The sequence below is a fragment of the Anoplopoma fimbria genome, chromosome 18 (assembly GCF_027596085.1).
Source record: "Anoplopoma fimbria isolate UVic2021 breed Golden Eagle Sablefish chromosome 18, Afim_UVic_2022, whole genome shotgun sequence".
Taxonomy (NCBI): Eukaryota; Metazoa; Chordata; class Actinopteri; order Perciformes; family Anoplopomatidae; genus Anoplopoma; species Anoplopoma fimbria.
Genome location: NC_072466.1, coordinates 12768198 through 12782990, shown reverse-complemented (window position 1 = coordinate 12782990; position 14793 = coordinate 12768198). Strand labels below are relative to the sequence as shown.

The 14793-nt window shown below is 41.5% G+C and overlaps 1 protein-coding gene across 2 annotated transcripts; it reads left to right on the top strand.

The window, feature by feature from the left end:
• The first annotated feature begins 6777 nt into the window (after positions 1-6777).
• Positions 6778-14323, top strand: dusp10 (dual specificity phosphatase 10). 2 transcript variants are annotated; one of them, XM_054618480.1, is made up of 4 exons: positions 6778-6984; positions 8208-9037; positions 12514-12916; positions 13216-14323. In XM_054618480.1, exons 2-4 carry the CDS (start codon positions 8254-8256, stop codon positions 13739-13741), a joined length of 1713 nt encoding a protein of 570 aa, XP_054474455.1. In that variant the 5' UTR covers positions 6778-6984; positions 8208-8253; the 3' UTR covers positions 13742-14323. The 2 variants fall into 2 exon arrangements, with proteins under 2 accessions (XP_054474455.1, XP_054474456.1); XM_054618481.1 differs by having other exon boundaries at positions 12514-12882; positions 13216-13577.
• The last annotated feature ends 470 nt before the right edge of the window (positions 14324-14793 follow it).

Below are 14793 nucleotides of genomic sequence, written 5' to 3'. Positions count from 1 at the left end.
AACAGACACTCACTGTGGGCGATGGGTCTAAATATCAGAAGACATCATCTAATACCCTCAGTCGTGTAAATCCATCCATGTGTGTGATATGCTTCCATTCCGGGATAAGGTCAGAATTAAATTGGGCTCCCACTGCAGGGAGAATGACAATATTTGCTATTCTTGAGATCATTATCTCAGATTTCATCAGAGCATGAGGTAAACCAAAATTGCAAGAGAACACATTGTCACTGTACGTATATATCAGGCACTACCAAGATAAGTGACGCTTCATCAGCGACTTAATGCACTATAAGCGTGAGTGTATACGTGAGCGAGGGAGAGCGAGAGTTTAAATTTTTTGATCGTTAACTAAACAATATTTGGTTGTTGCTAAGTGACCGTGAGGATGATTCAACCTTCCTCAGGCGGAGGGACATGCCAACTTGAATGAATAATACTGAGCCGACTGGCCCAACTCAGAAGAAAATAGGGTTGTTATGAGCTCGGTGATGTAGCTGTTATTGTTAGGTGTAAACTATACTTCTGCCGGTAATCTGTCACAGACGCTGGCCTCTTCGCATTTGCAACACTTAAAAGAGACATTGTTCTTTTGGCAGATTTTTGGGTCTTTTATTTTCACTGCCTACAATCATCAGCTAATTCCAGTAGTTCTAAGCCTTCAGTTGGAACTTTCCTGAGGGTTGTGAGATGGTTTTGAGGAGGTTGGTATCACAAGATGAAATGTTTTGAAATTTGATTTATCTTATTTGTTTTTCTGTGATTTTAGACAGCTCTGGGTTTAGTTTAAAGCATTGTTTAGCTTGTTTATAGGATGCAATCTGTTACATAATTTCAGGATTTGAAATGTCAGTGGAAGTGTATCCTTGAAAATAGTTGAAAATAACAGTTGAAAAGTGAGTTCAAATAGTTCAAATATTGAAACAGTTGAAGTTGCAGTTGCATGTGGTTGCAGAAACACAGTTACTGAAAAAAGTAAAAGTGTAAATTTTAAGCAGTTAGTGAAGTATCATTTGAGGTGAAAGTGCTGAAAATACAGTTAAAATGTAAGTTGAAGTTAAATCCTGGAATTGTGGAAGAGAGAGGTGAAGAAGATTTTTCTAATTAGGCTAATAACCAAACCTGCACCTGCTGGATCCCAACACCCCAAAGGGTTTGAAGCGTCAACCAAAGTATAACATTGAAAGAAATTGAAATGTCACTTGAAGAGAAAGAAATGAATGCAGGCAAAGTGTCACTTGATGTATAACCACTAAGAGCAGTTAAATTGTCGGTTGAATAGTAAATGATGAAAGCAGTTGAAATGTCAGCTTCTGTTATTTTTGTTTAAATCTTATTTTGTGGGATATTTTGTGTTTGACCATAAACTCATGGTCATTTCCAGATATTCCTTAACAAATATGTTACATTTCTTTGCCAGACTTTCATCTGTTCTATAATGCCTTGTAAATACAATTTAACTGTTAAGAGCAGTTGTTCCGTAATGCCCTGTATTCTAGCATTCATGTAACACACGTGAAAAGTAAGCTTTCCCTTGCTTGAAACAAAGATTTACAAGTTGTTATCAATTCAGTTTTGGACTTCTGACATATTTTAACATGATTAAATTTAATTTCACACAGTACGTTGGTGTAGTGGTGACTTATAATTACTTCTCTGTGTGAGATGAAATCTAATGTGTGTTTGCCAGTTTAAATGCTGGGTAGAGGAACTGATCTATCAGAGCTTCAGATATTGTTTTGAGTGTTTTAGGGAGTTTTTCACCATACCTGAAATACATGTCAAACTCAGAAACTTGTGTTTGTTTCCTGCTGTGATACTTACATAAATTGATACCGAAAATCTACTTTCCATCCAATAAAAAAAGAAAAAGAAACGAAGACCTGCAGTCATGTGGTGTGACAGTATTTATGAGGGAGGCACCATAATGCATCGACAGACTGGGCAGATTTTTTTTTCTTTGGGGGGTAGTGCTTTGAAAGCTCTGACAGTTTTTTATGAGGATAGTCGCACAGCCTGAGCATTTATCATGAACAGAATGTCATTTTCGAAAGCTGTATCCCCTCGGTTAAGGTCTTGCTCATTCAATTAAATTGCCAAATGAAGCTAATGATAATTATTTAGAATTGGAGGATGAGCAGTCCAGTAAGTTTCAGGAGGTTAGACACGTTTGAAGGAGTGTGTTGTGTTGTGTTGTGTTACAGACAGACTGGAAGCTGATAAATGTGCAGAAAGTAAAGGGGCATAGGTCGACAGGCTGTTGAATCTTTGGCAGTGTCCCTTTTTGCTATCGCTGGACATGTTGCTTTTCAAGCTGTTGAGTCTGCAGTAGGCCCATCTGTGCCGTTCCCTCTTAGAAACCATCAGTAGCCACATTTGTCATTTTCTTAAATCCTCAGCCCTGAATAAGAAATGAAGTTTATGGCCAGATGGGTTGAAATATTGGGAGTGAGGGGCAGGCTTTTGCATATTAAAAACTAAAAACAACAATTAGTAAATGGGCTAATGTGAAAGTCAAACACTGTCTCTAGGGTCTTTTGTAAATATATGACAACTGGTTTCCAAGGTGACATAAGGTTGAGATCTTCCTGTGCTGTTTAAAATGTGAGGCTCTACCTCGCTGTAGACAGGAAGTGGTTTGGGTCTTTTATCCGGGCCAGCGAATACCGCACCACGTCATATTTTCCATGCCAAAAAAACAGACAAAACCACTTGACTGTATTTAACATCAAAGATTGACATTATCTCTCATCATGTGTGTGATCTTTAACAGATACACAAAGCCGCACTTAGTCATGTTTTCCATGGGCTGACATTTATGAAGGAAGATAGTCTTCTCAATCAGGTTCAAGATCTCGCCAAAAGGGAGTAAAAGGTTTCTCATCCTGTTGAGCCTTCAAAATGAAATAAAAAAGGCTTATAACACTTTTCAGCAGCAGAAATAATTTTAACAGAATCAAGATATTAATGGTAGTAATGTCATTTTAGCATCTTTCCATTTTTAAAGCAACATTACAAAAAAGAAACAAGCATCAAATATTGAAAATAAATATGTTGTGAAAACAAATGTAGCTGTTTTTTATACATAACCCCCCTGACATTTGAAAGGAGAACAAATCAAAATATATGATAGACATTGTGGCTAGTTGAACTTAATAATCAAATGATAACAAAAATGTATTTAAAAAATGTAGCCATACGTTTTAAAGCATGTTGTTCATTTCAGTGCCAATATAAGCGACCTGTCATCTACACCTACATCTTTGTACCAGTAATTTTCAACAAAAAACGGTAGAATGTCATTCCCAGCAATAAAAGCATGATTACAATTTTATGATTTATGCTTATAGCAAAGCTTTGTTGAAGTTACACTCTCGAGGATCTCTGTTGCAGTTTCTTTGGCAACACCTTTGGTTATGAGAGGTAATTACACGTAATTATGACACACTGTTTCTTGGCAAGACTCGCCCTGCGTAGCCGGTTGAGGCAAATACAAATCAATGATCAATAGTGCCGGAATGCTGTCTTGCCAACAAAAGCAGCTTCCCAGAGATCCACCTAGTGTTGCCTGTGTGTCGCCGTCCGGCAGTTTTTTTATTCTAATCATCTGTATTCTGCCTTAGAAACCGTTTACTCGCAGCGCTAGCAAAGGCCGGGAAAAAAAGTACACCACTTCGTCTGTTGCGATAGCTCCGCCTGCCCTCTCTGGCAGACCAACCACTGCTGGGTGAAGGAAAACGTCTCACCAACTGTGAGCAGTTTGTGATTTTTCTGAAGAAGACTCCCAGTTTGTATACTGCAAATGCAAGGGCTTTCATCAGTGGGCCTTAGGATCAATCACCATTGTGTATTCTCCCTCAAAACCTTGGCCAAACACTTAGCTTGTTCTAGAAAAATATAGCTCTATTCCACAACGTGTCCAATGAACATAATTCAGGCTACATTTCTCAAGACCTATTCAGAAAAATCTAATTAGTAGTATATAAATGCAATTTCTAGTAGACGGGGTTGACATAAAGTTGTTTTGATTCAGAAATCGTTCATCCACAGTGGAATTAGAATTAAGTGAACCAGCATGACTTCCAGGTAACCAGTTAGCATCTGAATTGTTCCTGATCAACATCACCAACATGTCATCATGATAACCGCAACTGAAAAAAGCCTCTCATTAGATGTAAACACTTTGACAACAGCTAGAGAGAATACTATGGTGTCAGCTTGACAAACAAATGAAACCAGCCACACAGGCAGAACTGGTTGAATTTACATAACTGCTCAAGTCCTGCTGCAGCCAATGTTTGAACTCCCAACAGATCTCATCTGCTTCTCATTTCAAAAGACTCTACACAAACTCACATTTCTACCATTACTACTGAATTACAATATCTAAAATATTACTGAAGTTATTGTGGTTTTGAATACATTTTAAAGTAATGAAGTTTTGTGGCCACTAGATTAAATATCACAAAACTCACAAAACAAAACTCACAAAACAAAATAAAAAATACCAGTATATTAACAACATTTACATTTGGGTGGTACGGAATTAAAAAACAAACAAACACCAAACTTTTCAGTCTCCTCTGAAGGCCAGGGTCCGTGTTCATTTACCCTTTATCACGAGTGAAACAGGAGTAGCTATCTGAATAGGCTTTGATCAGCTGTGTCCATTTATAAATAACTGTACAGAGGGCTAATAATAGAAGCAATAATACATGCCCTGCATTGTTTCAGTTTGCCAGAGAGGATAAATAGAGACCTCAGATTATATTTGGGGTTTGAAGCCAGCAAGACCCTTTCACCGCAACATGGGTGCTCCTGTCATATGGGACTGTAAAGTCAGCCAACTTGGCACTTGTTTCATGGCTCTCCTGCCAAAGAAACCTACAGTACTTATTACCACCAATAATGTTACCTCCCTATCTCACATACAGGCCACTTTTGTTGTCTAACACATGCCAGATCTTCATCTTGAAGTCTTTGTTCTTTCATTATTATATAATACAGTCATAGCAGGTTGGTCACTTTAAAAGAAAGGTCAATTGATGTTTTTTTAAATGGAAAAAGAGTATGTGAGGAAATAAAGCAACAAACTTGCAGTCTGCCAGACATGTGTGACTCACAGCTGCCCGAAGTGTCTAATGTTCTTAAAGTTGTGTTATTTTAACCATGAATAGAAAGCTGAAGGGATGACGTATTTTTGTAGGCCAAACCCCGGACGTTATCATCGCACCGGTTCTTGACAAAAAGCCAATGTCTGCTGACATATCTTATATCGTAGAGCAAAACATTAAAATCTCTTAAGATTATGTTTACCACAGATAGTATCTCAGGCATCTAACAAAAAACCAATTCAAGAAACTTGTTGACTTTGAGACGTGGGAACCAGAAGTGCAAAGATACCAAATAATTTCCTGGTTTTGGATTCATTCCTGCAACACTCTTTATAGTTTACCTCAGCTTGGATTTATTGGGAATAATAACAAGAACTCGTGTGTGTCATGGTTTTATCAAAAGTGTTCGGGTTCAAATGTAAACTATACCAATGTATTACTGGGAAATGATGAGTGTGTAAGTTTGACACATTATTCACAAAGTAAAACCTTCCCAAAATAGATACATATAATCTATATCCAGTTAATTTGTGTTTCTTCACAAGTAATTGAAGTGTAACTGTAACCTCAGGAAAACTGGAAAGACAAAGGTCCCAGAAAAGCAATATGAGTTCAGCTGAAGGAATTTGAAAACACAGAGGTGGTTTGTTTGTTCATAAAAGGTGCAGATGTCGTCTAGCAAGCTCGGTCGGCCTTTAGATGATTCATTTGAAAAAAAGCTGACCAGAATGATGAGTGAGGAAATATACATCACAGGAAATGACCAGACAAAGGATATTGAAATATTTCAGTTTAAAGACACATCTTTATAGACCTATGGCATTAAACAGGTGTGTTGGATAATTTATTTTATTTCATTCAGTTTATATTACCTCTTCCACTCCCGTCCCATTTTTTACCCTTTTGTTTGTGTGATCCTTTATCTATTAGTTGGCCGTATATTAAAAAAAACATGACAGATTTAAATGACATTTGGTGAAAGATTAGCCCACTGACCAAGGAACAAGGGTTTGAATTTATTTGAGTAGTCATAGCATGAATAGCACTGTTGTTACTAATAACAGTAACGATAGTTCCATTCTATTCAAGTGTCCAGGTAAACCGTGACAGTGTGACATTGAGCCATCATGTTCAATCCAGGACTTGAAGCAGCTAAATGGAATTCAGCTACCGTTCATTTTTATTATTTACACCTGTGCTTTTCTTACTGTGACGTGTCAAAATGTCAACAGTGTCATGTGATGTATGTTCATGCAGACGGACGCATCATTGGACACATCATTCACATGTCTAATTTGCTTTTACTTTCATTTAATGTGTTACTGCTGCACACAAGCTATTATATTCTCCCACTATAGTATCATAACGGAGCTCCATTTTGCTGTACGTTAAGAGTTTTCGAGCAGCACGTGAAGGCACCGTGTCTTCTTCCTCGAGCCTCCTGGAGAGACTTTTGATTGGCTGCCAGTGACATCATCCCCCTGCTCTTTCGTGGGACTGAAGGCAGTTCAAGCGACATCCCCCTTCCTCCCCTTCCTCCCCTCCTCTCCCCCAGCCAGCCACAGAGGCAGACGCCGCGGCCAAACCCCTCCCATCACGGGGCCGGACCTCACTGTAGAAAATAAAAGCATCACATTTAATATTAATGAAGCCGCGCATTGGCTCACGCTCGCGTCAATCCCGCTGCGCTATACTTCTGTAGGCTGGCAAGCTTCCCTTCAATATTATTTCTGGGGGAGCAGGGTAAAAGTACTTAAAAAAAAAAAAAAAAATGTTGCCGATCCACAACACCGGGACCGACTGAATGGAGGCAACATTGTCACCGAGCGGAGATAATAAATCCGTCTACAGTGCACCGCGACACACACCGGTAAGATGAAATACAAGTCAAGTTTGGAAATGAGCGTCCGAGGCACAAGTTGTATTTTAAAATGCACAGTCATAGAGATGTCCTTCTATTATTAATGAAGAGGAATACCAAATGACTTCTTACCATTTTGAGCTGATTAGTAGTTTATTTGGTGATAGGTATAGGCTATATTATTATTATTTTTAATGACATGAATTAAGTGTTTTATTACAGCTGTTTCCTTAATTACATCCCACCATTGCGACAAAGTTACAATCCCCATCTTAAAATGCAACCATTGGATTTTCTTTTCTATTATTTATTTTCTCTACATTTTTTTTTTTAAATTTTATTTTTATACAGCGCTGTGGAAATGAATTTCTTCCAGTGTTCAGCTCATCTGATCAGTTCGTCTCGTCCTGAAAGCCTGATCACATTCACGGCACGTTCTCATGCCGGTTTCTTCAATGAATTTTGGCCATGAATGATTCCTGCTTTGGCTGCACCTGCACCGCACTAAAAGGACGGCAATGGCCGGGACAGGCAGTGCTCGGCGGGTGTCTTTACATAATATGCCGGGATGACATGCTTTTAAAATGCTCAGGCTGGCGATCAAAAGGAATTGCCTCCCCTCTTTTTTTTTTTTTTTTTTTACTCCGACTTTTCCAGTTGGGGGAGAGACCCAACTGCGGCGTAGCGTTGATGCAGTATTTTATCCTTTTCTCTTTTTTTCCCTCTCTTGTTATAAAAGCTTTGGATCAGACAGACCAGAGTTGGGGATGAAAAATTCAACATCACACACACACACACACACACACACACACACACACACACACACACACACACACACACACACACACACACACACACACACACACACACACACACCCTGTACACACAGTACAGTATCAGGAGGATGATTCATATTACTTACACTCAAAGTGATTCAGTTACATGAGACTCTGTAATGATTTCACTGTTTATTATTAGTGGCCAGTCTGTCACGCCCACATTTTCCCACCAAGTTGGGTGTTTCCCTGCAGGTATTGACACTACTAATATTTGGCTTCACAGGTTTCTAGTTTGCATGTTGATCAAACAGACAGGAGGCTGGCCTTTGTGCACTCTGCTCCTTCATTCACAGCTCAGATCTGAATCAGTATAGAGAATTAATTAAGCCAAACTGTTTTTTCTCAAAGATTTCCTTCCTCGCCTCATATTTTGTCTCATCTCTGTGCCCACAGAGCGGCTTGTTGACTTCTCCGTGACCGTCCAGCCCTCGGCGTCCCCATGCCTCCATCTCCTCTTGACGACAGAATTGTGGTGGCGCTGCCAAGGCCGATCCGACCTCAGGAACTCCAACTGCGCCTGGACACCAGCTACCTGGACTCCATCGCCACCAACAGCAGCAACAAGACAGTCATCAGCACCACCGTGGTGAAGATCCGGGCGACGGCCAATCTTGTAACGTATATGCCCTCATCCAAGGGCTCCACGCGCTCGTTGTCGTGTGGATGCAGCAGTGCCAGCTGCTGCTCAGTGACTACCTATGAGAAAGACAGCCAGAGCCTCAACCACAGCCAGGTGAGTGCCAGCAGCCCCAACCTCAGCTATGCCGGGCCCACCACCCCTATGGTCAGCAACCATGAAGCATTAAGCGCCCCGAGTCTCGCCCCGGGCACCCCGAAGGCCCTGTCATGCGTGAGGGTCATCCACCCCAACGAGCTGGCCAAACGGATGACCTGCTGCCCCATGGGACACCCCGTGGGGCCCATGCCGGTCATCATCGACTGCCGGCCCTTCATGGAGTACAACAAGAGCCACATCCGGGGGGCCGTGCACATCAACTGCTCCGACAAGATCAGCCGGCGGCGGCTGCAGCAGGGCAAGATCACTGTGCTGGACCTCATCTCCTGCCGCCAGGGCAAGGACTCTTATAAGGGCATCTTCTCCAAAGAGATTGTGGTTTACGATGAGAGCACCATGGACCCCAGCCGGCTGACGTTCTCCCAGCCACTGCATGTGGTCCTGGAGTCCCTGAGGAGGGAGGGCAAGGACCCCATCATCCTCAAAGGTAACACCTTAGTGGGTTCGTCAAGTCTGGCGGGGGGTGGTTTAAATAAGGTGTTTTTATCATAAAAAGGGGAGAGAAACCACAGTTTTACAGGCTTTAGTTTGACTCAGGAGGACGAAAATCAGACATCTGAAAGGAAAGTCTGATTTAGAAGTAGTAGATGCTTCGTGGCAATATATAAAGCCTGTTAAACTTTGACCTTTATTGTTCTGGTTACCTGATACGACAGCTTTTGCACGTATAAACAAGCCCATGCACGCTCAATCTAAATCCCTCATACATAAACATATGCACAAGCTTTTCACCAGCTCTCTATATGATACTCATTAAGCATTTTGCAGGAAGTGAGAGCAGCTGTTAGTAAATAAGGCAGCCTATTGAGATGGCAGTCCCTGGGTTGCTGCCATGTTTTCTATCTTTAGTGTGTGTGTGTGTGTGTGTGTGTGTGTGTGTGTGTGTGTGTGTGTGTGTGTGTGTGTGTGTGTGTGTGTGTGTGTGTGTGTGTGTGTGTGTGTTTGAAGCTGGAGCAGTATGTCGTGTTGGGGGCTGGGCTGTGAGTGTTTCCTGAATGCCTCCCAGTCAACGTCTAGCCGTAAGATCACAGCGCCTTGATCTCTTCTCTTCTCTTCGTCCTCTGGTCCTCCTGTGTGCTTTTGATGGACGTGGCTCCTCTCCAGTCTCTCATCCTGCATCGGTGTCTGTGTGAAGCTTGTCTCAGTGGGAGGAACAGGCAGTCCGTCTCGCTCCTTCTCCCCCTGGTTTGCAAAACCCAGGACCTCCTCTCAGCCTGACTTTAATCTACATCACAAGTCCTTTTTCAGATCTGGAATGATCTCCCATGTTACATGTTTGATAATCAAATACTTTGGATGTATCATTTAGTGGTTGAAAAAGCAGAACATTTTCAATACTGGAATTAATACTTCTAATACCCTTTTATTTATTTCTAAATTGAGAGGTGATTAACTCTTAATTTGCTTAAAATAAATTATTATTATTAAGTTATTTGTCAAGGGGAAGTCGGCATGACATTGTTATTACAAGCGGAAGTAATAGTGACGGATTTGGAACATGCTTGCATAAATGCAACTAAATAATTTACTAGATTATTTGCTCAGTTATCAGCATGTCTTATTCATGATTCATCGCAATACGTTTGTTGTGTGATATACTCTGCTACACTGGAAACACAAAATCTTCCGTCCCTGCCCTGCCAGAGCCAAGAGCAGTAATATGTTATAATTAATCCGTCAGAATTGCACTTAACAACATGTCAGAAGGTTCGCAAGGTTTAGGGTCAGCACTGAAAACAGCAGGTCTGTGGTGTGAGAGGCCTCCGAGAGGCAGAGGTGGAAATTTTATGAGCAGGAACTGAGCCTGTGGTTTATGAAAGTGATCAGTTTTCATGTTTTCCTCTTTGAGTTTCGTCAGTTGATAATGACAGACGGTCACGCTCGACAGGTTTCATCTCACAGCAAAGTGCTGCCCCTGGAGATTTTGTTATTGTTAGTTTACTATGAAACGTTATTTTGACCTGTAATGAAAGACTTTCGTTCAGTTTGAAAACAGGAAGTTTGCTGTTTGTTGATGCAAACCAAGAGATGTTGGCTTCCAAATGTCACAGCGGCAGCAGCAAGCTAAGTTTTTCCATAGTTTGGAGGTTAGTTTAGCTAAATGGTTGGTTTTATGGCCCGCACATTTATGTATTTCCTGTCTCACTGCTCTCGATCAACCTCATTTTCTGTGAAAAAGCTCTGATAAATGCACTGCACCCAAAACGAAGGTCAAAGGTAGCGACTCGCTGGTGAACGTAGTGAAGCATTTAGCATCTTCCTGTAAGTCGCTTTGGATAAAAGCGTCTGCTAAATGACTGCAATGTAATGTAATGTAATCTAAATAGCCAGATGTTTCTCTCTGAAGTAGGTTGAGACCAAACAGAGCTAAAAGAGAGGAATTGTTGGATTTACATTCTTCTACAAAAGAATAATAATGTTTTTCTGTTGCCATCACAACAACACATTTATAAAGGTAACAATATGGGAATGTTTCTGTGCCCCACAAAAAATCAATTAATATTGTCAAATATGGTCAGAAATTCTGATCTTGTAATAATAATAATAATTAAGCCTTTATTAGTCCCACAATGGGGAAATTCGGTTCTCTGCATTTGACCCATCCCGGAGGAGCAGTGGGCTGCAATGAAGCGCCCGGGGAGCAACTTGGGGTTAGGTGTCTCGCTCAAGGACACCTCGGCATGTTGCCTGTAGAGGGGTTCGAACCACCGACCTTGTGGTCAAGCGCTCTACCTCATGTGCCACAGCCGGCATTATTTAATCTGTGGCATTCTGAACAAATGTGATGTGTGATTAAAGATATTGTGTTGTGAGAAAGATATGGTATAATCAGACATTGTTTGGGTTTTAAATACCAAATGGTCTGCATTAATACAGCTTTATATTAAGAAAAAACATCATTATCAGGGGAAATTCCACTTATTCTTATCTATTCCCAAAATGATTGTTTACTTTGTTGTCAGAGGGCCTGTAAAGACTTCCCTTTCTTATATTTACCAGAGTGAAAGTATTACCACAACATCCCATGACAGCCAGAGCTGTTCCACTACCAGCATAACATCAGTTTAATGCCTTTGTTCACGGTTAACAATCGGCTGATTTATGGTGAACCCACCTGCCCGGTCACCAGGGAGGGAAGTTTTGCGATGACCTCACATGGCATGATGTCAACTCTTCCAATGTGAACAATACATTAACTGATACTGTGTTTGTGTGTGTGTGTCTGATACTTTACAACCCTCCCCACAACTCTTGTGCTGAAGGGAAACTTTGGCCCATGGCATCACTAGCAACAGGTGCAAACCAGTTATTTGGAGAAGTGCAGATGTCCAGTGAGAAGTGTATTAAACATTTAGTACGTCTAATTACGTGCAGATTAACAAGGGAGATTTCTTATTTGATTTAGCAAGCGGAGACAGTTTTAGTAGCTATTATGGCCTTTCGCTCCTTTTAAAAAAAAAAAATTTGTTGTAAATGAAAACACTGCTGATCCCTTGATATTGATTTAATATCCAAACGGAGGCATTCAAATAACAACAACCAAATGAAACAGTGTAGCCAGTTGTCCTTGCTTTTATCAGACGTGTATGCAAAGCTTACTTGTCCTGTTCAGTTGTAACGTGTGCCATGTGGTGCACAGAAGCATGAGCGCATGTATTTTTAGCGCGGATGGCTCCAATGGGAATTGAACCCATAACCCTGGCAAGGAGAGCAACAAGGTCCATTTTTTTATCAGAAAGGGGAAAAAATATAAAAAATAAAGTAAATATAAAAAAAACATTTGCCAGTTTTATTTCTTTCTTTAGCTAAATAATTTGTCTTCAAGCTCACCCTGTCTACCAAATACAAATCCTAGAACTGTACCTTGAGCTTACATCACAATCTCTCCTCTTGTGTTTACAGGAGGCCTTAGCTGCTTCAGGCAGAGCCATGAGAACCTGTGCGAGCACTCGTTGCACCTTCACGAGGGCTTGGACACCGGTGCTGCTGCTGGCCTGACCGGGTCGCTACCTCACTCCCTGCCCTCCACCCCGGACATAGAGAACGCAGAGCTGACACCCATCCTGCCCTTCCTCTACCTGGGGAACGAGCACGACGCTCAGGACATCCACCTGCTGCAGCGCTTCAACATCGGCTTCATCCTAAACGTGACCACCCACCTGCCGCTCTTCCACTACGACAGCGGCTTCTTTGTCTACAAGCGTCTGCCCGCCACGGACAGCAACAAGCAGAACCTGCGGCAGTACTTTGAGGAGGCGTTTGAATTCATCGGTATGAAAACTTCCACTGTTTTCACTGCACAAGTGTAAGCTAACACAATGTATTGTATTTAGGAAAAGCTATTTCCCCAAATGAAACACAATCTGGCAAAATTATCATTTTAATGAGAATTAAGTGACCAGTAAGTTCTAAATACTCTACCTGCTACAGATACATTTCAGTTGGTACCAAAATAATACTGAGGTTTAAAAACAAAACCTGGTCAGAGGGCTGGTCACAAAGGAAGTTTAAATATCTCATCATGTGTGATGACTTAACTTCCCCCTGAGGGAACAAAGTGTTAACTACATCATGTTCTAATTGTTTCAATGTTCCTCTCTGCAGAGGAAGCACATCAAGCAGGTATGGGCCTTCTGATCCACTGCCAGGCAGGCGTGTCCCGTTCAGCCACCATCGTGATAGCCTATCTGATGAAGCACACCTGGATGACCATGACAGACGCCTACAAGTTCGTCAAAACCAGGAGGCCCATCATCTCCCCGAACCTCAACTTCATGGGCCAGCTGTTGGAGTTCGAGGAGGACCTCAACAATGGAATAACGCCACGAATCCTCACACCAAAGCTGATCGGTGTGGAAACTGTTGTCTGAACGAACCCTCTGGACTAGACGCTCAAAGTTGTACTCACTCCCACCATTTTCTCATGAGAGGCCGGCTGCTCTGTGAGCAGGGTCGGAGTGTGAGAGCCACTGTGTTCTTCATGAATCTGCTCACGCTCATCTTGGACTCTCTGGAGTGCCAAAGCTCTGGGTCAGTGGTGATGAGAAATGCCAAAAATCCCTACTGCTTGGACCTCGCCGAAGTCCCGGAGGAGAAGACAGTCAGCGGGAAGCTTTCCATTTGTGATTGAGAGGAGCAAACATGAGGGAAAAGCAAATTGGTTTGGAAAAGATATTCTATGTGCTTAGGAGCAATTACTGACAAGAGAAACTCTTAACGCTCAAACTGTGGCACACAGTTTCTGTTTGCAGACTCAGGCGGGGTTGGCCACGGCAGTGCCTGTCAAAAAAGAAAAGAAAAAAATAAACAAAAAGATGAAGACTTGTTTGGTGTGTTAATGTTGTTGTTCTATTTTCATACAGGGGTTTATGGGGGTGACCATGACGAGCCTACAGTGGCTTACTGTGCAATAATTTCAGAGTGGAATGCAACTGAGACCTTGTTCTTATGTGTATATAATGATAATGTTGAAATGATTACGAAACATTTCCAGCTCTTTGCTGAAATACCATTTTGATGTTAATGTACTTACTGTTGTTCAGTTCTATATGTTCATGGTGCGTACAGTTACGCTGTAATATTTGGTGCAGACATGTACAAGAGAAGAAAAAAAAAGGGGGTTTATTTTTGAGTGCAGCTTGCGGGTTTATGTAAGTCATCAGAACCACAAATTCAAATTTCGTGTGTTTGCTTCAGTATCTTCATTTTGCCATTCCTGCATCCACATATGCATATATTTTTAGCAATACACAGTATATATTACCAGACAGCCATAAGAGCTTTTTTTTATGCATGGCTGCTGGCAGAGGAAAGAATACTTTAAAATAATCAGTGAATATTGTAAAAACAGGGCTACTGGTGATGTTTAATGTAACAGAACGGAGGGATTTCACTGCCTGCTTCTGTTGTCTCCTCTGTTCTTTTTTGCTCCCAGCTCTGTTGAAAAAAAACCCTCAACTGAGTCCCTATGTAGCTACATTTGTTTGTGTCAAAGCCCTAGATTTTGAGCTATGATTTAGTCCATTGTAAGGTAGCAGAGTTGAGGAACAGAATTCAAAACAAACGTTGACTTCCTGCCGTGGGTCGCAGTGTCGTGTGACGGTGGTGGTACAGTAGAGCAGTGTGACCCTTGTCTAATCTTTTGCAACTCCCTGTCGCTGACACTAAGCTACAGTTAAGTGA